The 24,323-nt window shown below is 43.4% G+C and overlaps 1 protein-coding gene across 3 annotated transcripts; it reads right to left on the bottom strand.

Annotated features, from left to right (window-relative positions):
- Positions 1-890: 890 nt before the first annotated feature.
- SLC1A4 (solute carrier family 1 (glutamate/neutral amino acid transporter), member 4) lies at positions 891-17,665 on the bottom strand. Of its 3 annotated transcripts, XM_010289445.1 has the most exons (7): positions 17,627-17,665; positions 16,106-16,168; positions 10,709-10,875; positions 7,022-7,255; positions 5,726-5,920; positions 4,139-4,273; positions 891-1,659 (listed from the first exon to the last, which is right to left on the bottom strand). In XM_010289445.1, exons 2-7 carry the CDS (start codon positions 16,148-16,150, stop codon positions 1,425-1,427), a joined length of 1,011 nt encoding a protein of 336 aa, XP_010287747.1. In that variant the 5' UTR covers positions 16,151-16,168; positions 17,627-17,665; the 3' UTR covers positions 891-1,424. The 3 variants fall into 3 exon arrangements, with proteins under 3 accessions (XP_010287747.1, XP_010287755.1, XP_010287739.1); XM_010289453.1 differs by lacking the exon at positions 16,106-16,168 and having other exon boundaries at positions 17,627-17,662; XM_010289437.1 differs by lacking the exons at positions 7,022-7,255; positions 16,106-16,168; positions 17,627-17,665 and having other exon boundaries at positions 10,709-10,848.
- Positions 17,666-24,323: the final 6,658 nt, after the last annotated feature.

The following is a 24,323-nucleotide window of genomic DNA, read 5'->3' as shown; positions in this document are numbered from 1 at the left end:
TCAACAGGATCTTTGCAATGAGTTTGCTGGACTTTGTTCAGGTTTGGGGTGCAAATTCAGGAAGTATGTTGTAAAAGAAAAAAGGTAGAGTCAGAATCCAGAAGCATTTGGCTCGGCCTCAAGCAAAGGTTACCATCTGCCACCAAGCATTACCCTGGCCCAGCACCACCCAGAATTACTAAATGTAAGCTTCTGCCAGAAGGACATTTATAGCAGGACCAAACTCCTAGCAGGAACAGGTATGCAGCTATCCCAACACACAGAGATCACTGAACTACTACACAGGGTTATAAACTCACCTCTTCCCCTTTCAAGCCAACACTCACACTTGCCTGTTGTCAGTTCCCACATGATGTGTGTTCAGATTTTTTCCTCCCCTGTTCAATTTTGCTGGAAGAAGGATATGACTTAACCTGTTTGGATTGATCCATTAAATAAACATGAGCAGGACATTGCGTGCTAGCAAAGGAGCATGCGTGTTTTCATGAAGGGAACTGACTTCTTGATTCCTTGATGTTGTCACAGGCAAGCCTCTTTTCAGACATATTTATGCTGGAACAGACTCTACATTTTTTTCAACCCCAGAGGGATTACTTTAACAAAATTTGTGTTTCCTCGGATTTTTTCCTTAACAGCTTGGTTAGAAGAAAGGAGAAAACAGCTTCTTGTTCTGCATGAAGATCTCCTATGTTTGGTTCCAGAGTTTGGGAGTTACTCACCAAAAGGCACGGAAGTTGCTATGAGCTGCAATACAGTGGGGGAATGGAACAAGGGTTGGAACCCTATAAGCTATTAATTCAGATATGAAAAAAAAAAAGAGAAAAAAGAAAAAGCTAATGTTCAGGATATATTCAATCTTTTTAAAGGATCGGAGAACAGGAGAGGAAGGGGAGTGGGAGAAAAATGTTGCTTCATATCGTGTCTGTAATGGTCAGTAAGTGTTTCCAGGCCAGAAACTAAAATTTAAGGAACATTTTCACCCCACTCTGGAGTTTCTAGACTGCATCTCCCTCTGAATAGCAGCACAATAAGCTTACTAATTTTTCACTACAATAAGCATGTACTGGTTTGTCTACTTCCCCATCTCCAACACATATGAGCCTTTAGTAACAGAAGTCTTGTTAAACCAGAAGTCGCAATGGCATTGTTTTCACATACATGTATATGTGTGTGCATGTGCAACGCATATACATGTATACATATGAATTATCAAAATACTATTATAAAGCCAGTGTTCTTTCTCAACATCCTTTCTCTGCCCACCCCACCTCCCTCCCCTTCCCCAGGCCAGCGTATTTAAAAACAGACTGGAACTGAAAACTTTTTCAAGAGCCATCCAGCCCTTGTTAGCACTGCAAAGGTCTAGGTGCGTTAACAAGTCCCTGGTCCACCTCTAGGACGCGTGTTGACGAATGGCGTCTAGTTCACAATACTGATTCCTTAGATTCAGGGTCTGCTGTACTAGTTGTGTTGCAAACTTGGGTTTTATGGGTTACCAAAGGCGATGTTTCCCCTTCAGACTTGCTGTTAGCAACTGCTTCTACGTTGACTTCCTTCAGCTCTTGCTCTTTGTCTTTCTTTTCTTTTTCATTCAGGTAATTAAGGATGCCTGCTCCAAGGGCATCCCCTTCCACATTCACAACTGTGGTGGTTCGGTCCCTGGTTAAGATCAGAAACAAAAAACAAAGCAGCAGGCTTTTAGCTTAATAGAGTTATAACACAATAAGGGGAGTTGATTCACCCTTGCTGATCCACTAACATCAGCGGAGCTAGAGAAGGGAGATGTTGTTACCATAGTTATTTTCCACAGAAGTATCATCACCATTTCAGAACTAAAAAATGTACACTGGAGCTGGTTTAACGTGGGCCCAACAGTTACTATCAGCTGGTTCTGGACTCTCAGTGGGTTGCAGCAATGGTACCACTCTTTCTCAAGCATCCTTCTCTTCCCAGGCCACCTCCTTCCTCTTTCCCCTCCCCTTCCCCAGGCCAGCATTTTTCAGATGAGAGTTCACAGCAGGAACTTAATTTGGGCTTATCCAGAAGCTGACTGAGAGCACCCAATGCTCTTTTTCAACTACAGAAAGACTAATATTTTAACATAAACATCTACTAAGGGGTCCTTCCTAAAGCAGGCAGAATGACTGTGTTCTCTGGGTTTCTTGCTAGTAGCACCCCTCCTAATATTTGGTCCCACAACACAAAACTTGCATGTCCCAGGGTCTAATGGAGGTGGTTTACGGCTCATAAAGAAGACCAATTTCATCCTGTGCATTTTGAGACATCCGTTAATTATTCTGCAGCCTAATTTCAACATATGCTGAAGTTGGTCCTCTCTGGTAATTAAATGGCTGGCATTAAAACTAAACATGGGACAATTCTCTCCCTCCTTCCCCCTTTTTTGTTACCACAAAGCAGAGTTCCTCAACTACAACAACAGTGTTGACCACAGAGAGATGCTACATATTTTGAAACAAAGGCAGCCAGCATGAGACACAGGCTGAAGGCAACCCAGACTAAAAGGAACAGCAAACTTTTCACTTGTGCGTCCAACCACTTGTGACTACAGCTTGTGGAAAGCACAGCTACTACTGTAATCCCTGAGAAAGATAGGATACAAAGGGCTAGCCACTGCTTCGCCTGTCTCTCCTGTCCTTTGTAGGTGGCTGATCCCCAAGAAATGACAGAAAGAAAGAGTTCTATGTCCCTAATGAAGCCACAGGAACATGATTATGCTCCACAGACACATGTGGTGTGGGAAGGGAAGGAAGTAATACAGCTGTTTTCTTCCCCAGCCTCCAGAATTCAAGACTGTCCTCAGGCATCCTAATTACCACATCTGTTGTAGAAGTACACCATCTATACAGAGAGGCTGGTGTTTCCAAAAAGCAATGCAGAGGGATTATGTACAGCCTAAATCAGGAACTGCCCAGAAACCCACCAACTGGAAAAAAAAAACAAAACAAAACCCAAAAAAACCACAAAACACCAATGGGATTCAGATCGCTTGACCTATACTGACCAGTCATTTCAGCCCACTACCCAACTTCAACCAGATGTCTTGAAAGCAGATTATGCATCTAAATTATCAGATCATGCTTACTTCACTAGCATTTAAACTCTAAGCATGCTGTAACTCATGAGCGCTCAGAGAAGTCCTTCCAGTTTGATTTTTCTGGTATTTGAAGAACAGCAGCCAGCCAGGCTTGTTCAAGGAAAAGCAGAGACACCCTTTTCCACAGGGCTCATCTAAGCTATAAGAAATCATCTGCCTGTGGCTTGTGGTTGGGTCTCCAATACTTAAGGCAAAACAAATTTTCTAGGCTTTCCTTAATCTGTACCTTAGGTGGTACAAAAGGTAAATTTAGGTCTTAACAAGGAAATACTTTTGCTAAGGGGTGAGATAAGCTCTTCCAAGCAGAGCTGGGGCAAGAAAATAATCTCTTATGTTTCAAGGCGGGGAATGGCTCTTGGAAAAAAGAGAAGGAGCTGAGCAAAGGTCTGACCTCTTAGCTCTTTCCCAGAAGATGGAAATGAAAGGTGGTAATAATGTACTGAACTTATGACTCCCAGCAGTGTGTTCCAGCTGTGACACTGCCCACAGCTGTGATGAGTGCCACAAACCCTCTGCGTCCCTGCCCTGCCAACAGACACCACCTTTCTGTTACACTTGTGTTAGTGCTTTGACCAGTCTTGAACTATAAAAATAGTTCAAATGATAGCTGACAACAGCTTCTGATGGAGACCGCTTCCCACATGTGATCAAGAAAGCTTCCCACCGTGATTCAGGCTTCCTTTTTCCCCCCTTCCCTCCTAGCGTCCAACTAATTTCCAGCAATATCAACACCTTCTTGAATAAACTTTTAACAATCATTCTAAAGTGAATTGAAACCAGGAAGAAATACGTTTCAATAAAGAATGAGTAAAAAAGCTGAAGAGGGATTTTAGTATACAAATGGCTTTAATTGAGAAGGGACCACTTTTTCCATTGTCTGTCAAGAGTTACCTGTCCTGTAGGCAGCCATATCTTGTAGGGTTTTATTTTATACTGTGATGCTTTGACCACCCCACCCCATGTTTCCAGCTGAACATGCTACATGTCATGCAACAGCAGATATGTGTGGCCTAAAGAACTTACACAATCCAATCCACCGCTAATATCAAGGACAGATCGTTGGTCGGAAGTCCAATGGCCTCCAAGATGATAGCGATGGTGAGGACTCCTCCAGCTGGGACCCCAGCTGCACCCACACTGGATGCGGTAGCTGTCACACTGCAAATCAATTTGCGTACCTGGTTAGCAGGAGCTCTGCAGCACTCCTCTTCTACACTTACGTCACACGTTTCCCCGCTATGGGAATTGTAAACAAACTCTACAGCATGGGACACACAGATCATTTGCTTGCCAGGCAAACCCTTTCCTGCCTGCTGATGGAAAGTAATGGGTACAGAGCACAGTTGCTCAGCGGGTATCCACAGCAGCTACCAAGGCAATGGCTCTGTGTTTAATCCCATGATTGCCTTTTCAGAAAAAAAACCCCAACCAACACAACTATATCCTGCTGCCTTACTAATATATTCATTTCCAAGTCATGTATCAGTTCAAATATGCTGACTACATTACATCTCCTGGCCCCAAATGTAAAAAAGTAAACCCTGCCATGCAGGGTACTGTCCCTTCTCTGTGTCTCATTTGCATTAAAACACAGACCCTAAATCAGGAGCTGGAAACCTGCAGTGCATTTTGGATATATATTGAAACATCAGGATGTGGACCACATTCCTTTTTGTGTGCAGGTGTCTACAACTGAGTTTTTCTTGGGCTATCACTGCATAATCCGCAGACCTGTGTTAACACCTGATTGACTAACAGTACCTGAAAGGCTATCTGCAAACAAAATAATGCCCCAGCCCTGCCTTAAATAAACAAACAATGTACTGGGAAATCCAATAAGAAAGGAAATAAAACCTGGCCAGGGAGGGTAAAAAAGTGCCAGGAACCAGCCCTACCTAGGAGGCATCTGGTGGTTACAGCTATGGCTTCTTGGCACAGTGAGGGGCTACAACTCCTTGTAGGATATTCACTTAAGAGATTTTGAGGAGGGAAATAAGAGAATGACATTTCATGGGATATGGGACATGAGAGGATACTCCAGGCATAGAGGGGAGAGTGGTAGAGGGGATAATGGAGCAAAGCAGTCAGGAGGGGAACGATAACGGGTCTGACCTGGGAAGCCAGTGATGCGATGGTACGAAGGGCAGAGGTAAGCCAGAGCAGAGTCTTTAGTATGAAATTGATACATAAGGAACTGAGGAGCTGGCAGAAGTATTTTCTAGGACATTCAGAGGAGGAATCAGCAGTAGCTTTCTGGGTAGAGCAGCATGCCTCAATTACCCAGCTTAATGGTGAGTGGAGGGCGGAGGGGTGAGATGCTTAAAGAAGGAGAGGAATTTAGTGTGAGATACAGCTTTAAACAGCTCAAAGTCTGTTTCAGAATTCAATTACCCCTCCCAGGTTCCACCTTTTATTAAACTGAGATTCTGGCAAGCCTTATAAATCTTGAAAGACTCCAACCTTTAATCACCCTATAATTACGTTTCATAGCAGTTTACAAGCTTTAGGTCAGAGATTTGGAATGCAAACTGCTAGCTATTAACAGAGAGACCACAGGCTTGAATGTGTCTAGGGGCCAGAAGGATGTGGTTGCAATAGCAAGCAACTTACAGAATTGTGAAGATTTGCCCAGGGTTGAGGTCGACATTGTTCAGCTGAGCAATAAACACAGCTGCCATGCACTGAAAAATAGCAGCTCCGTCCATGTTTACAGTCGCCCCGATAGGAAGGATAAACCTGCTGATCCTCTTGTCAACTCCATTGTTCTCCTCAATACACTTGATCATTGACGGGAGAGTGGCTGAGCTAGAGACAGAGAACAGGGAAAAATCAAACATAAAGCATCAGGGTGCACTGAATGGAAAGTCACTGTCTTATGGCTTTCATGTTTCTAACGTGATGCATACAGGACTGTCAAGAAAACGATGCCACTTTATAGTCCCTCTCAGTCATCATAACAATGAAGGACCTGCCTTGTTGGTCTTGAGCAGTGGTATTTAATAATCTGCTTCCATCCAGAAATAGCTGATAAGGATTCTAATCTCCCAGAAGCAAGAACTCATGACTTAATACAGTATGCAGCCTAACAGGGCTGTGGAATGACCAAGTCTCAAACCAGAAAAATACACCAGTAGGTGCCAATATAAACACAACAGATGCAACAGCAATCTCTGTTAATGTTGTACTAGTACCTTCTCAAATGAACAGACAAATAACAAAAAAAAAAATCACTGTGGATTTATTTCTTGCATTGTAAATGACATGATTTTATTCATGAACTCTCTCCTACTTCATGTACTTCAGCTCCTGTGACAGACACACACCTACTTTTGGAGATGATCTGAAATGATTTCATATAGTTATGATATTTGATCATGTGTTTACCCCTTGAGAAAAGTGTAAATGACATGCTTGATAGTTTGGTTATGACAAATAAATGCTGATCAGGCCAAATCTTTGAAATCGATTATGTTAAGTCCCTTTACACTAACCAATAAGTCTGCTTTGCTCCTGCAAAATCAGGCTAAACTTGTTCCAGATCCTTCTGAACTTGGAGAATTAAACTTCTCAAGACAGATTCCCTCACTACTGACCCTCATGTTACTTAAAATTGAAAGGACAGCTGGAAGGATCTTTTTAAGGCAAATACTTTCATCTTTTCCTCCCAAAATTTTCAGCTCAGCATCATGCTACAGTCCCAATATTTTGAGGAATTGTTTTCAACAACTAATTATCAATATGTGCTGTATGGCAGGCCGCTGACAGCAACGAGACTTTCTATGCTCAGAAGTCTTTTTTTGCAACCTCAGGAACAACATTCATACCTAAAACTCAACACAGTTTGATGTTGGAATATACCCAGTTTACAGTGACAAATATAATCCCAAAAGCAGCACAGAAACCCACCTGGAGCAAGTGGCAAAAGCAGTGGCAAGTGGCGTGATAAGTCCTAAGAGAAAACGATACGGATTTTGACGTGTGGATGCAAAATAAATAAGCGGCAGAATGATTCCTCCATGGATGAAGTGGCCCAGAACAGAGGCGAAGATGTATTTTCCCAGACTGGTCACCAGAAGCACAATATCTTCCATTTCCACAATCTTGCTCCCAACAAGAAACATAATGCCAATAGGTACATACCTGTGTAAATAAATAGTGCTTGTCATTAAGTACAAACAAAAAGCCTTGAAAAATATGTCATTTTCCATCCTGGAGGTAACCTTCTAAAGAATATGCTGCTTCTACTGAAGGGTAGCACCTTATTCACCACACACTCAGGTTAAGCAAATTTGGAAGGTCTCTCTAACACTCTTGTTTGGTGGAAGGCAAGCAGTCCAACTGAAAAAAGCTCTGTTCATCTAGGCCCTCAAAGACACAGCTAGGAGAGTGCCGAAGGGAAGCCAAGTGGGAAGCAGAAATGCTGGCAGAAGCTATCATGACAAGACAGCAGTAAGGAGTTTAGTCCATCAGAGAGGAAGGCAGGCAAAGACCTAAACCTAAAGTCACTGCTGAAGGGAGCTAGATGGTAGGAAAGAAAAAGGAGCAGTATCATGTCACTGAAGCAGAGAAAGGGGTGGAAGAGTAGGATCTTACACAGGTGATGACTACCAGCAGAAGTATGAAGTTCGGTCATTACAATGGTAGACATACTGGGTGCCAACTTCTTCAGTGTAGGAAAGAAAAAACTATGCCCATACCAGAGAGCTCGGCTAAAGGCTGCTGATGCATGTGCCAAAGATAGGAATTAACTCTGCTATTTGCCTACAAAAGACTATATTAAACAATCAGGCTTCCAGAGCTTCCCTCAAGCCAACAAGTATGTACACATACATTCCCATGCCTCCTATCTAGAAACATGCTACATCTTAGGACACCAGCATTTGTTTGAGGTTTCCTTCGTCAAGAATATTTGGAGCTGCTCCAAGGGGAAGGGCCACCTGTGAGCCACAGCCACACCTCTGGTCCCAGTAGTGCAGCTGGGAACGGCCCTGAAAAGACAGAGTTGCCCTTATACCTACAGCACAACAGCTACTAAATGAACTGCAGGAATCACTTCAGGCCCAGGGTCAGTTCCTCCAAAGCTCTAGTTGGGATGTCTGTGTCCGAGTGCCTCTGCTGATCCTGTCCATGCTCCATCCATTTCTGCTTCTAGGATTAAGAAATACTAAAAGATCACCCAGCTCTCCAAAACTCTGTCCCAGGCACACATGTGACTGCAAAAGATCTGCCTGTACATCTCAGGAATAAACAATGTTTTTTCTCCTACTCTCCCCTCCAATCCAATGCCCATGTTCAGAGAAGCTAATCTGTGGAGTCAGGACAAACTTCAGAAAGTTTGGTTAAGCATGCAAAAGTTTGGAAAGGTGATTACGCACTTCCTAGCCTACCTAACCTCAGTGGTTCTGCAGCTCCTGTTCTGTGCAGAGAGCACCTCCTTATGTCCCAGATCAATGTGAGCATCCTCTCTCTGTCCTCGCTTGGTCAAATCTCTAGGGGGGCCTGTTGAACCTTCCTCACTTAGCCTCTGCCAATTCTGTGAAATACTGCCTTTGAATTACACTTCTGAGCGCCCCAATTAGCCAGATCTAGCTGAGCCCCCTTTCTGCACAAGCTCTGCAAACATGAACACTGGATTCAGAGCTCAGACTGAATCCCTCCCCTTGAAGAGGAAGGAACTGAAAGTTGAGACCAAAGTGCTGCTAAACACAAGAGCAGCTGTTGAATACGACTAAGTACAAGCTCAAGCTGCCTTATCTCTTGGTAGTATGATTTCACCCATTCCAAAGTATCCTTTAGGAAGAACATGCAGCTTGACAGATTTTATATAAATACCAGGACGACACAAGAGCCTTAAGGAAGGAACGAGAACAAGTAAGGGCTCTGGTGCATTGCAGTGTTAAGCGTCAGCTGTGGTCCCAATAATCCAAAGTAAAGGATTATATACCAACTGATTGGCTTGAAGTGTTAGCACTGTAATCAGCTGAATACAAGAACTGCCTGTTATCAGTATTCAGTGTCCAAGGAATTACACTCAAGAGTAAAAGATTTAAGCTGCTTTGAGATTTTGAATTTTTCAATCCCTTATGACAGCAGCTAACAGAGATCTGCCTGTGTAAAATCAGGTGTTTTGTTAAAACCTTTCTACTTCTTGGAGGGAGGAAAATAGTAGAAATGAAAAATGCAAAACGAAGGGAGAAAAAAATACCTCTGCTAAGATAAGCTTATAGCTTTTCCAACAGCTTTGGAAAGGGCGTGAGAAATGTCCCACTGTTAATTTGTTAGCTAGCTGTCCTTATGAATATTTTTATTTTTGCATGTGAGGTATTAGTACTGTTGGTTTCACATGAGCAGCCTAGACCCATCCAGCTGCACAAGAACAGCCACGATACTGCTCTGAGGCCCAGACTCATCCTACCTGACAGAAAACCTACTCAGGAGGCTTGTCCTACCCCAGCTTAGGTGGCCTGAACCACTCCCTAGAGATGCCTGCCTCCTCTAATGCTGGTTTCTTGCCTAGTGAGAAAGTTCAGTGCACTCTAGTTCCTAATATACAGACTTTCTTGGTGCCAAAAGCTTTGTGAGACTGGTCAGAGCAACATTCACCCCATAAACATGTCTGGACTTCAGGGAAGTAAATGAAATAATGGATTTGTTCATTAATAGGCAGGAGACCAAATAAACAATCAACCTTAGGAAATACCTACTCTCAGGGATGTGAAATGGAAAAGAGAAGCATCTCTGGAGAAGCAAGCACAAACAAGAAACAAACAGTTGATCGCTCTGCTAGTAACAACTGTTCCTGCTTCACCTGAGAAAATGAAAGAGATCTCAGAAGAGGAGCAGTGATTTAAAGATTTGCTGTATAACTCAGGCTCTGCTGATAACAATGACAAAACACTCAATAGCCAGCACTACTATTTCAGTAGGATGCAGAGCATAGTCCTGGAGACTGTTCCTCCCTTCTGTACAAAGGGATGAAGGTTCTCCATCATCCTCTGATGCAAGCGGACAGATGGGGCTCTGTATTCATGCACTCAACAGGATTTCTCTCAAACCAGTACCAGTGAGTGGGCTGTCTTCTGACCTCCTCCAGACATCTTTCAGGTAAGTACAAGTAACCCTTTGACCAACAGAAAAATCAAGGCATGAAGCTACAAGCATGATTTTAGTTACACACTGCACTTGCAAGTGCACTCCAAGCACAAACATCCCTGGCCTTCACATGACCATATTCCTCACATCTCCTTTATTCATTCAAGGCCAGTGCCCTTAGGCACATGATGGCAGCTAGCCATGGACTTATACTGCTTTGAAAGGGAAAGACTTCTTTCCACTAATTAATCAAAAAGGAGTCCTGGAGAGGATTTTTAAGTAACCCTCTGAAGTGTTCCAGACTGATACCTTAAACTATGTGTGACTGTCTAATTACAGGGCACAAGCAAGAAGAAAAGACCCTATCGTGTGATACCATGACATTCACTTTTGCTGTGATGAGAGAACTGTTAAGAATAAGCTGGACAGATGGATAAATGGCGAGATTCCTGAACTAAGCATAATATTGTACTGCAGATATATCTACAGCCACACACTTACCACATAATCCAGGAAACCAAGACCATAGTTGCCTCATTGAATGAATTAAAGAAGCGAATCAGATCTTCCCCTTCCTGGCCAAGCTTTTTCAGCGCCACTCCTAAAACCAGAGCAAACAGCACCAGTCCCAGGATATTCATCCCTTCAATTTCAGTACCGACAGGGATCTGAAGAGGCAAAGAAAGAAGGCTTGTTAGATGCAAGACCGGCACAAAAGCCAACAAAAGGGTCACCTCATTTTCTTGCTGCCCGATCGATCTGAAATCAACAAGCAGAACCTGTTTTAGGAAGGAAGAACCTAATTTGTTGAAGTAAACCAAACAAGATCTGGACACAATCCAGATACAAACCTCCCCAGCTGGCATAGATTCACTAGAGAAGGAAAGGGCCTGCCACTACCTCCCCTCATGCCCTTCAATACAATACGTGTGCTCTCAGTGACCTGAAGAGGAAACCTCCCCAGTTTATTCAGGACAAGCTCCACTGCAGATGCAAAACAGCACGGGCACCAGTCACACATGTGTGGTTTAAAGACTGAAACTTTCCTCCCTGTCTCCCTGTGAGGGAAGATGGAAGTGGAAGAGACCACAGGTATAAATGGCAGATACTGATGAACGGACTTCCTAGCTCTGCTTATTCCACCAAGCATCACTCACTGTCAGCACTATGATATTCTACCGCCTAAACAAATCATACCTGCAAGAGGCTTGCAGCAGTCTGACCTCAAACATGCTCTTATTTCCTGACACCTCTGATGGGAATCTGCTCCCAGAAACTGCCAGCTCCATCACTTTAGTGCAGTATTTATACCAAGGTGAAAACCACGACAAAACAACCAATGTTATGAGGCAGAAAGGGGAGAAAGGGGCAGGGAAAAGTAGCAAACAGTGGAAACTTACTCATTCATCTGTCCAAATCAGCCATGGGAGATATAGAGAGAACAGAAGAAATACCTGTTCCCCTTCTCAGAAATCATGTGGCTGCATGGTAAAACCAAGAGGATAAAAACAGATCTACCTATTGACAAAAACTAGTCTACTCGCAAGTCTGCTCTGCTGGTCCTTCACGGTTTGTTTCTCAAAGAGAGCTGGAGCTTGTTTGGCAATGTAGTATCATATGAACTGAATGAGTGTTCTTGTGGCTACATAAAAATATAATTGTTTTGACAAACTGTTTTTTTTCCGCCCCCCAACTTGGCAGTACAAGCTCAACATGTCAAATTGTTGTTTTATTTGGAAGAGCTTCTAAAACAGATTAGCTTTGTGTACAAGTTTTGGCCTTCTGGGCTAGTTTAAGTAGACACTAGCTCAACATTAGGAAAGAAAAATATATTCTGAGCTAAAAGCTTGAAATGAATATTGACTAAAGAACTTGGGATACTGATCTGCTAAATCTGATAAAACCAGCCTGCTCGAGATGATATTTTTGCTGGAAATGTACTGCTGAACTGGACTGCCTCTTAGTGACAGATAGAAACAAAGTACTGCAGGGAAGGCAATAAAATATAAATTATACACAAAACCATGAAGGCTATGAGCCTGAAGCCCAGCAACTCGCTACCATTTGGGCTTTTCAAAGACCTAGTCTGAGCAACGAGGCAGAAGTGTACTGAATCTGCAAGAGGACTGCTCAGCTTCCCACCAGTTGTGCAGGGCACACAACGTCACAGAGCAGGACAGAGCTTGGGAGGCACACAGGAGAACGAGGGCCAGAGCTCCTAGGGCTTAATTTGGAAGGTCACTTTCCTAACTAGAGAAGTCCAGGGCTCTTCTATGTCATTCAATCCCTACAAGAATCAGCCGCTCCACCTTCTTCAGAGCCATGGGTGCCAAAGTCTTGCCAATTCTGTCCTTGGGAAGCTAGAAGAGGGCAAGAGACAGTAGCGTCTCCAGTTAGCAACAGCCAGGACAGAGGTGGCTTCTAACCTTTCGTCTTAACCTTCACAGTGGCCTACTGTGCATAAATCGGCCAGTTCTCCTCAAACTCCCCTATACCTCTCCAGAATGACAATACCTGGAGTTTAGTCTTCTTTCATCCTCTGAGATGTCTCTCTTCACCTTGCTCTTGGCATTGCAATCACTGCTGCTGCTGTTCTCCAAGTGCTCACACTTACTAGTCCTACCAGCCTAGCTCATCTGAGATCTGGGGACCTTTGAACTGTTGGTGACCAGAGGGAGGATTCCACGCACAGCCACCAAAAACTTCTTAGCTGTTTCCCTCTATTCACTGTCATGCTGTCACCCCTTTCAGGTCTTGCTTTCCCTTCCTCTTTCTAGAGTCAAATTCTTTACAACACTCACCATCGCCTCCCATCCCCACACATGTAGGCAGAAGTTGCATCATTTGCCTGGAGAAGTAACTTACTGCAACAAATTGCTCCCTGCAAATCAAGGGGGCAATCTGCAGAGTTCAGGGAATTTCACCTCCTTGCAGCACAACATGGAAAGAGTCCAGCAGTAAATCCTCAGCAGAAGATCCTCTCAATCCCAGCCTCCAAAACTGGCAGATGCTGAACAGCCTTTTTGTACTCTAACAGAAGAGTGCATCACCCCAAAAGAGCTGCCAAACCAAGCAGCATTGTGGACACCAAACAAAAACAGCTTTAATAAGAGCTTTGTTCCTGGATAAACTATGGGACGCGTTATTGTTTGCTTGAAATTATGTGTTCTGGTTGGAAGATTCATGGAGCTCTTCTGGTCCTTGAATTTCTCTGAAGATCCTATTGTTTTTTAGCACTTGAAACAAAATGCTTATCAAGGAAACAACTGGTGACATTGAGCTGTCCCAGTAGTAGGTGGCTGAAAAGAAAATGCAGCCATGTGATGTGAGGAAGAAGAGCAATCACCGGTTTGTGTATTTTTACTGCTGCTGCAAGAGGAACTCAGAGTCCCCCACAGCCTCCCTGTACTGCAGATGGGGAACTGAGATAGTCTGTGCCCCAGGAAGCCTTGCTGCCAAAAAGACAGAGAGGATGTAGCCATAAAAGCTAGGTAAACACGAGGGGAGCATGTGAAACAACAAAAAGGATGTGGCTGAGCAGACATCTACGTGCCCCTCTATTCATATCATCACTGAGAGAAGACAGAGCCTATTAACCAGTGGGGGAAAAAATATAATAAATGGAAAATTTTGCTCCACACTATTCATATGGAAAGTAGAGGAAAACATTTCTCCTCTTCAATCAAATAATCTGCTGATGAAAGAAAACATTAGATAGGAATATAATCTTGTGTCCCTGGAACTCAACTTCTAGCGCTATGGTATTTATACTACATATTATCCAAAAATCATACTCTTCCTTTCCAAACTTAACCCTCATCTATCCATAAATAATATGGTCACACCAGTACTGAAATTGAGCTAACAAAACTGAGATTATGCTTTCTTTTTATTTGGTCTGCTCTTCCCTAGAGACAGTAAGGCGTCTTCTGGAATTAAAGCTCAGCTCTGGTTCGCTCCAACAACTGAAGAAAAGTTTTGGAAAAGTAATAGTGGAAATAACCTTTACATCATAACCGCTGGCAAAAACAGGCACTGGTGACAAATTCAGAATATTTTTTTCTGATATTGCATCAAACAGGAGTCAGATAAGTAAGAAAAGGAAAGAAGAAAACTGAAAAAGAATCTCACGTTTTAAATTGCCAAAAGATGCATTCTCATCTCTTTGAACAAGCAGTAAAAAAAGTACTTGACAGCCAAGCCTATGTCCAATGGATATGGTTGGCCTTGATCCGTGCTTCGTTGCCAATCAAACTTGACACTGAAGATGAATAAGAAAAGTTTTATTCACTTTTCACTTACCCCTGCTTAAATGAAGCACAACTCTACACTCTGTAAGCAAACACACATGCCTAAGTGCACATTGTTACAGCCTTTCATAGTGAACTTGTTTTTTAGCAGCACAAGGCTGCACAGGCACGTACTGCCCAAGGATATAATGGCGTGAGAAGAGAAAGTGCTCTTTTGGGATCACATGGCCCTACCACAGTCATTGCGGCACATCCGTGTCAGATGGGGTGAGTGCAGATCTGGGCTAATGCAAACTTACAGGCACAGGCAGAGACCGGGCAGATGGGGCTGCCGCCCTCCCCAGTGAAACCACTCACCGTGTGATAGCAGGCTTCTAGGCAAGGGCTGACTTTTCCCCTGCTCAGTTCTTGTGCCATCCAAGTCACCTGTCACCTTGCCTCTGGGGCTGGTGAAAGTTCAGCCCACCAGCCAAAAGCAGAGTTGGGAAACACACTGTTCTGCATCGCCTGCTCACGCATCATGCGTAGCAAGGAGAAGGTAATGAGGCCAGTACTTCCTGTGCTCAGGGATATGCTTCAGAGTGCTTCTGGGTGAGCATAAACTGCTTATTCCTCCATGGTTTTACGAACTGGTGGGCAACACCTAGCTGAGCACTTCCATGACAAATAAAAACATTACAAGTCTCTTGCCCTAGGGACATTCAAATGATATTAAAAATAAAGTAACCAAACATCCGATACTGATCTCAGATAGTCAGAATGAGCCTGAGAAATAGAAAATAACCCTGAAAGTCATTTCCAGGCTCAGACTTGTCTCCCCAAAACCCCATGAAAGCACATGAGATACTTAATTTGGAGTGAGGTGACACGTCACAGGTTGGGATACAGGCAGCATGCTATAAAACAGACCCAGTAAGACAACAGTAATTACTGCAGGACCTGCAATATGTTGGCTCTGGCCAATAATAAAGATGTTTGATCTTTATTATCTGCAGGAGAGATGCTACTCCATGGGATATAGAGCATCTCTGGAAGTCCTACGAGATACATATGGAAGATAACACTCTCTACCTCAGCTACACCTGCAAATTAGTTTCCTTTTTGACACCATTGTAGTAGCAGCCTATTTGTAATGTCCTGTCTATAATTTTTACTCCTTCAGACCACTTGTAACTGTTTCAAACAAAATTTCATCAGTATGGTAACAAGAAAAAAATCTCAACTAACTTTTTTCTTTTAAACAGCCTTGGGTAGTGGAAAAAAACCTCACTTTCTCCAAACTGTTAATGAAGAGAAAGGTTTAAGGGACATATTCAGCCAGCTTGATCACTATTTAATTCCAAGTCTACAGAAAGTTATTTGGAAACATTAGGCAGAGGGACTAATCAAAATTTAGATCAAGTGAGACCAGGTCTAAGAAAGCATGGCCTAAAAATAAGGTCTCAAGGGTCAGATCAATTGAGCCCAACTCTCCTATCCATCATAGCTTTCTTGTGTGGCGGTGGGTAACTCATCCGGCTTGTGTGTGTCTCACTTTCAGGCAAAGAAAAGTACTTGTTTCTTTCCAATGACTGCTGGAAAGTATTAAAGACTGCAAAAATATTACAGTTGACAAAGTTTTGTATAAAAATCTAAGTAGTGACCTTACCTTTTCCCACGTGACATTTCCAGAGGTAGTGTTTCTGAGCAGCATCTTATATTCTGTTGCATACTGCAGGTAAGAAAAAGAACCAAACAAAACTACAATGTTTGCCAATCAGATCATCAATATGACCACATCACCTAGCATTTCACAAGGAGATTACTGTTAGGAAGACGTTTTCTGGAGACCATACTCTGGAGGCTAACAAACCTGTCCTGTGCAAGAAAAGAGAGTGACAGCATATGCAGCTCTTTCCCCATGTGGCAACAGAGAAGTGTTGTGACCCCTGAGCTCCCAGGTTTGGGCAGCAGCCAAGGAATTCCCCTTTTCTCCACCCTGCTGTTGCTCTCGCACCATGCTGTTGCACTGGCTCCTGTGCTGTTTCATTGTTAGAAATGGTGAGGCAGACATTAAAATTGCCAGTAGAGTGTCTAAAATCTAGGGCAACAGCTTACTTTGATAAATAAGCTAGACACCCCACAAAAGCAGGACACTTCTTTGGGCTTGTTTTCTTTAGATATCAAATAGAGGAAAGAAAATCCTATGTACTTGCCAATTACCTGTGACAACAGCAGCACAGAGGAAAGGAGGACTTCTTTATTTCATCCCTGAACATACAGACAGGGTATATACAACATACAGTTGAGGTATCACAGAATATCCTTTTTTTAATTATATTTTTATACTGCTCCTGTTTTTATTTATGGCATATTGACATGTACTGTATTATATACACAGTATATATACACTCCAAACAGAACTTGATTTTAAGAGTTTGACCTTGGTTTTGATACAAAAGCAAATCCACAGAATACCATGAAGGCAAAAACTATTATTTCTGCTCCTGTATCATTAAGAATCACTCTGTCCCATAGCAGTATGGTCAACGGTGTCTACCCCGACATCTAAAATTAGCAGTAAGAACTAAATCAAAATCTTTTGGAGCCCCACAGTTCCTGCCCATCAGTTTAAACCAACTATGTTCTGCTGCCAGTTATCATCCTACCACATTTAGCCCTCTGTCGAAAGAGAAGCCAGGCTGAGCAATTAATCCAACAAGGGATACAAGGGAAAATACTGAATAAAAGCATCAGGCCACAGGTAATACTTACACACATGGGAGCCTAAGTCTTTAGCTTTTTGTGTTCTGAGCCCAGCTCCAAACTATGTACCCAAGGGTTTCCCAGCTAGCTCCTGCAAAGTGGTAAGCAGCCTGGCACAAAGCAGAGTTACCACTGCTGCCCAACACAGTACCCAAAGTATAAAAGTTTAAAGAACGTTTTTGGTGGAGGTACAAAACATAGGCTACAAACATGCTTTTGTTTGAGGAGTGTTTTTCAAAATCAAACCGTCTGCCATGGAAGTTGTATGTCTGACTACATCAGGTGCTTTTAAAAATCCCATTTACTATTAAGTAAATTAACATTTTGTATTTTCTACACCATCTTTCTACTCCTTTTTCAAAAAAAGGAGCAGTCACTTTGTCTGTGCACTGTAGCTCATGTCCAAAGTCCACACATATCTTACCGTTCGGAAAGCTGCAGCAACAAGATTTGCAGGAAACAGGTTTCTGTAAAACACAAACAAGAAAATGAAATATTTCTTGTAGCACTTCTAAAAGGATTTCACCAAGATGTTTTACCCTCAGACACTGAATTCCTTCTGCAAAGGTATGCATATTGGCATTAGTGGGGTACGTACTACCAAAAGTACTCTGGCAGCATGGACATCTCGCTATGCCTCCAGAGGTGTGAATGCCATCTTCTTTTGCTCACATACAAAAGTCCCTGCTTGTCTGCCACACCTAACCATCTGGGTAGGAACACCGGGAACAGTCACACAGGATGCTAGTTGTACGCACCCATGAGCCAGTGGCCACAGAAACTGCCTTAGCCACACAGCTGCAGCAACAGCTTATGGCCTACAGGGTCATGCAGATTTTTAACATTACTCATGTGATTACACTTTGCTCACAGCACCAACATGAAGGACAGTCCAATCAGCAAAATCCACTTAAGAGAATGGCTTAACCCTTCAACACAACAAGGTCAGCTGCCTGGAACACAGAGGTGAAGCAGAACAATGTCAGGGGCCAGAGCTCTCTGCAAGAGCTTAAGTGGTTAAACAGCACAGATTAAAGTAGGGGCAACTCATACAGAAAGTTGCAACATCTGAATTGGGTAGCACCTTCAAACAGAAATGCAAATCGAGCACCAGGTTTGTGCAGACAGGATAGCATGCAAAGTGACGTACCCTTCTCCCAGGCATCCAGCGTATATGTGCATTTATGAAGCAACAAGGACAGGAAAAATGGTTAACTAGACTATTGACCATTTCATTTGCCACCAATGACCATTAAATGGTTAACTGGACCATTTCATAAGGACCATCCTTACGAAAAAGTTGCTTCTTGTTGTATTTTATAGTTGTTTTTAAAGCCACGCTTCCTTTCTTGCCTTATGGTGGGCAAAAAGCATGTGTTCCCCTAGCCAAATGGCAGGGTTTTTTTCCGTGCCAGAAAGCAAAATAGGAACAAAAGCTGATCTCTGGGGTCACAATAGGACCCTAGCTGGCGAGGGCAGGAAGGCTAGGGACACAAACTGCAAAAACTGTCAGCTAAATGCATCCAGGAGGCATGGCAACTCTTATGGTAAGGAAAAAAAAGACCTTACCCGGAGCCAGTTAACCATGGCAAAACACATTTGGGCAGCTGCTCCCCATCCTTTGCTCCTTGCGCTGCTCCAAGGGAGCTGCAGCTACCTCCAGGCTATACCCTGCTAACCTCCCCGCAGTTCTTGCTGCAGTTACCCTGGCAAACACTACTTTAAACCAGGCTTTTGGCTGTGATCATTCCACGGATGACGTGGAAAGTGCAAATCCGAACCACAGCAAGAAACAGAGCAGGCGAGTCAAATCTTTGAAAGCAAAAGGGAGACCCAGGTGAGGCACAGATAAGGACTTTGGTCTTTTCCATTGTATAGCTCTGTTATCCTGCCACACAGTGAGGGTTTTCCCACAGCCTTGACAGCAAAGTAAAGTACATGGACCTTCATCAAACAAGTGGCTGCTGTGAACTACCTCAGCCTCTCTCTCTGTTGCATTACAAGTGTATTAAGAGGCAGCTGCAAAAGCCAAATTGCTGTAAGAATAATTTGGCTTCTGGAGTCTACATTCCACTGAGCATGAAACAAACAACAACTCTCCTTAAAATTTGACAATACAGCTGTCTGAAAGTAGGATAGCAAGCTCTAACCGCAAAAATGCTTAAGAATTGATCAAATAAGAGCAATGCAACAGCTAACGTGCATCAGTTCTTGCACAGCTGGAACTCTCTGGTGGATAAAAACCTCAAGTAAAGTAAAAGCAAACTTACATTTATCAGGAGTAAAACATCACATATACAAACGGGCCCAGCTCAGTGAGCAGTTTTATCCAAAAAAAACCAAAACATGTTGTTGGGAAAATAAGGATATTTCTTTTCAACTTTTCATAGCAGAATGATTATTTTTTTAAAAAAAATAGAATGGACTGGATTTTGAAGAAGCAAAGAGATGAAAAAAAGACTTAAACCAACCAGAAATAATTTTTTTTTTTTTTTTAAATCAGCTTTTCCATCCTGACGAAACAAAACCAAAGGAAGCAACCCTACAGCCTAAATGGAGAACCTATATGGTTCTCCAATGTTCAAATGTGGCCGGGAAACCAAACCCTCTGTAATTTACACAGTATGTCAGGCATGGGCCTTGGTAATTAAACACTAACTTAACTCCAAGCATATACTTAAAGCACATACTTGAGTGATGCCAGCAGCCCTGCTACAGCAAGGCAAGGGGCAGGTTCTTGCTTCAAGTGTGAATAGCGCTAAAGCTATTCAAATATGAGCGTATAGCTCATATGGACGAGTCACTCTTCTTTATCCCTGGAGCATCAGTCACAGAACTTGATTCTGAAGAGAGTGAAGAGCATTTTTGACAATACACCAAGTAAAAAATTTGGATCTCAATTCAGCAGCTCAGAAGGAGCTGTGTGTTTTGTTCAATCCAGCTTCTAAGTACACCTGACTGCAAAGTCCCAGCAACGTGTATAGTAACATTTTGCTCCTCTTGTTTCAAATCATGAAGTTTAAGAATAGAATGTGTCAAGTCACAAAAAGCAACAAACAAATGAAAGGCTTATCTTAAAGGCATGAGTTCTACACAGACTACACTAATTGCTCACATAAGATCAGTCAGTGTGCAAATTAAATGAAAATTTAATTACAGGTGGGTCAGACCGCAGGTTTTTACCTTGAGATGGATTTGTGCAAGAACACCAGAGCAGTGCCCCAAAAAAACAGGTCAGGATGCTGTGTGCTCCAGGGAGAGCCAAAAGCTGGCTGGTGACTTGCCTGGGCTCATCATGTGCTTGTTGCGCCTGCAGGCTTCGCTCATGATGCGCAGCAAGGCAAAGTTCACCCACCACAGAAATCCAGCCCCAGCTCTGTCCCTGCGAGCCAGCATTCGCCGTGTCCCCATGCCCAACCGGAGGAGTCGCACAGGGAAGCGCAAACATCCCTCCTGTCCGGGTGAACCAGTGAATAGGAACGCTGATGCGCTGGGTAACTTGGCATGCAAATTAAATGTGGGCGTCTGCCAGTTGGTTCTTCCAGGCAGACCAAATCTTGAGAAGGTTCTTTTTGCTTTGAAAGCCCATACCAGCTGTGAACTTGGAGTTTAAAGAAATCACCACAGTTATATCACTGGATTGCTGACTCTTGCTGCTGTTTCTAATGGCCCCATCTCTGCTATGCCCTGTGTTGGGGAACGTGGTTGCCATTTTGAAGCAGATGTCAGCTATCACAAGAGCATACTGCTGAGGAAACCCTGAGTCTGAGTGATAAGAAGCCCGGCACAGGGGTCTGGGATCAGGCAGCCTTGGCCCTGGGATGCAGACAAAACTTGCCGCATGAGGCAAGAATGAGGCGAGCCAGTGACGGATGACATTATGGCAGGGGGACAGATATGCTGCATGCACCCTAGGTGCTCCACTGCTGCCGGACCTCGCTCCACAGACAGGGATGGACTACCCACACGTGGACCCAACTGCCTTTGTGGCATAAAGGCGAAGCAGGTGGTATGGAGCGACTTCACTTCCCTCACCAAGCACCAGGCAGGAAAGACACTCTCTGCCTGTTGCAAGTCATGCAGACAGCCTGCTCCTCCCAAATATCAGAAATTCATCGGGGAGCTGTCAAGGGTGACAGCTGTGTCCTGGGGCTGGAATGCAACTGGCCTGAGCCAGGAAACCTCCACGTACCTGCGCAACACACAGTGTGAGAAAGCACCCATCTCAGATCCTTTAAATAGGAACCAGAAAGCGGCAGCACCGAGGGCAGGAGTTTCAGGGTCTGAATACTTTCTGTTTAAATACTGTATTCATCACACCATCTCCCCATGCACAGCTGGATAAATGCTTTTTCCTTTTCTCCAGTGAAAAGCTGCTCCCACCAGGCAAGAAGCGACCATTACTCCCCTAGCTGAATTTAGCAGGAAGGTCTCACTATTTTTGCCGTAACAGAAATCTTAGTTCAGCTGCAGCATCCCAGGTGACTAAGGAAACCTGGAGGTGTAAAGGGAACAAAAGAGGGGTTGTAGCTCCCATCCTTCTCAATTTTGATATTACAAATTCCTCTCTACCCTCTATCTTTCCACCAGCAGGATAAGGATGGCATGGGAACTCCTTCATTGCATGTGTAAGGGATTATTGTTAACAACTGTTTTTAAACGGTTCTTTTGCTAGAGCTCTGCAAACAACTTTGCTCTGGCAGCAAAGGCACGAAGGGAAATCCAGGCAAGCAGAACAAACCCCTAAAATACTACGCATTCCTCTTGCATTGCTTCTTACAAGAAGGTTCCACTTCTGAGGCCAAAAACTTTGCTGTTGGAAAACATATTTTTGTGAGGAAGCCTAAAAAAAATATTGTGTTGCGTTATCTCCTGGTTTTTTTTTTTCAATTAATTGTTTTCAATGGTAGGAGTCCACTGACAGCAACTTTATTGCCATCTGTGGCAACCTGCCAGAGCCCAGTTTGGATTGCTCCAGTACTTCATTTTTCTTCCTGTCCCAAGAGTTTCATTCAGCATCACATAACAATTTTTCTCATCTGCTTTTTGATATGTATGTGGATGTACAGTACATGCCCTGGACATACACATATTTATGAGTGCGTGCATTTGCTTTAACACAGAGAAACTTGAAAATGTGTTTACTTACAGCAGTACATTTTGGTGCTTTTTTTGCTTTAACGGTCCAGTCTGCATCTTTGCTACTTGGAAAACTAAAAATATAACTGGGGGAAGTCAGTAGTAATAGGTAATGAATATAAAGAACAAAAGAAAGGAGCAGAAATGTTCAAAGGCTTCCTAAAAAAACACCACCAGACAGTGCAGGCACATGAATGAAAACATAGAGTTCTTCCTACAAAAATCAGCAGTAATCCCTATATTTAAAGAGAGGATCCAGGCTCAGAAAATGACACAAGCAAAGGAGGACAGTAACATTTACTACTTGTCTTTTTTCTGACAGTAACCCAGAGTTAAAAGCTAGACATCCAGCTACAAAGCCCGGTGGTTAGCCTATCTGGGGGACCTGCCGTTGATATAACTGCAGCTATTCCCCGGCCACTTCTATTTATCACTACAAAGGTGGCATCTCTCCCTCCTCTCACAACAGTCAAGTTTTGCTCTCTTTCCACCTTGGGATTTCAGAGACAGCTTTCATTGTTACTGCTTTTTACAGTCCAAGGCTATAAGAAACAAGTGCTACTGGAGTGACTGGTGCCCAAGTGATGGTCACTACACAAGCCCTTGGTCCACCCTGGCCATCTGCTCTGCAGCCCAGCCAGCAAAACACGGCCGATGCTTCTCCCTGCGCTCAAGCTTATGCCTGCCTTCCCTCCAGCTCCAAAGGCGCTCGGAGCCTACGCACAAACTTGCTGATGGTGCCGTGGGTACTCCCTTTGGCAGCATAGCTGGTAACCTCTGTCAGAGAGACAGAAAGGGCAGTGAGGAGCAATAAAATTTAAACTGCTTTTGCAGACTTGCCTGGCAGCCTGAGAAACCCTGACCTTACTGCTTGGGGCAGACACCTGGACCTCTGCGTACCCTTCCTATAAAAAGCGGATGATGCTACCACCTCCTTCCGTCCCAAGACTGTTACAGCTAGGAGTTGGATTAAAAACAGAATTCCCTTCCCAAAGCCAATTACACAGTTTCAAAACATGTTTTCATCCCAAAATTGGGCAAAGAAAGCCTGTCCCAGACCTTTTTTTCCACTAAAAAATACTGTAAAATATTTTGTTTAAATGTTCCTTTTTGATGAGTGAGATTTTCTGTTTAAGTCTTTTGTATAAAATTACAGCAAAACATTGACCTCACTGAAATTAAATGCCAGGATCACCCACTGTTGGAAATTTTGACAGGATCAATAGGTTCCTGTAAACTGTTTAATTTTGTTGAATCAGCAAATATAACTCAGAGTTAAAACAAAACTCTGACCTTATCGAAACATACAGTCTTGACAACTGCCCATCAAAAGCGTCAACAAATCAATAGATTCTTGCAAAACATTTGATCCTGCTGTTTCAACCGCTTTTCAACAAGTTATAGGTAGGATGTGTTAGCTGGTGGCTGGAGTCACCTCCTCGTCATCACCTCTTCTCCTCCTCAGCTGTTTCTCCGTGAAAAAGGGTGTGATCAGCGCCTAGCTGCTTCTCTGTCATGTCACCTACCCAGGTAGGTGCTGAGCCCCAGAGCCCACCAGATCACAGCTAACCTTTTCCTCCACTTACTACCCACTTTATAGCCAAGCTGACAAGAGCTCTTTATTCTCCATTGCTCTGCTTTCTCCACCAAACAAACAAGTAAGGGACAAAGCCAGAAATTCTAAAATTTCCTTTCACTGTCCTCACCTTCTGCTGGTGCCCAGTGCTCACCTACTCTCCATGCCAGATGCTCTGGAGGTGTTCACAAGGGTACCTTCAGCTAAGACTACATGGGGTAAGAGGGCTCCAGAGCCTAGCTTAACCTAAGAGCCTGAAGTGGATGCTCTGGAGGAGTCTGTCTTTCTTCATTGACATGGAATAGAGTTAAGGAAATCCAAGGTTCCCCCTTGGGTTCAGAGCACGCTCCACTTTTTGAGTGTTTTTGGGGGTTGTTTTTTGTTTGTTTGTTTTTTGCGGGGGGGG

Source organism: Phaethon lepturus, unplaced genomic scaffold (assembly GCF_000687285.1).
Source record: "Phaethon lepturus isolate BGI_N335 unplaced genomic scaffold, ASM68728v1 scaffold35520, whole genome shotgun sequence".
NCBI lineage: Eukaryota > Metazoa > Chordata > Aves > Phaethontiformes > Phaethontidae > Phaethon > Phaethon lepturus.
The sequence above is the reverse complement of the archived record's forward strand: the minus strand, read 5'-3'. Positions and strand labels throughout refer to the sequence as shown.

Excerpts from the sequence above, each read along its gene's own strand:
- SLC1A4 (XM_010289445.1), bottom strand. The coding sequence starts at position 16,150 with ATGCTGCTCAGAAACACTACCTCTGGAAATGTCACGTGGGAAAAG. Across the intron at positions 10,876-16,105 it reads GAAATGTCACGTGGGAAAAG|ATCCCTGTCGGTACTGAAAT; the intron begins GTAAGGTCACTA and ends TTGCCTCTTCAG. Across the intron at positions 1,660-4,138 it reads TTAGCGGTGGATTGGATTGT|GGACCGAACCACCACAGTTG; the intron begins GTAAGTTCTTTA and ends GATCTTAACCAG.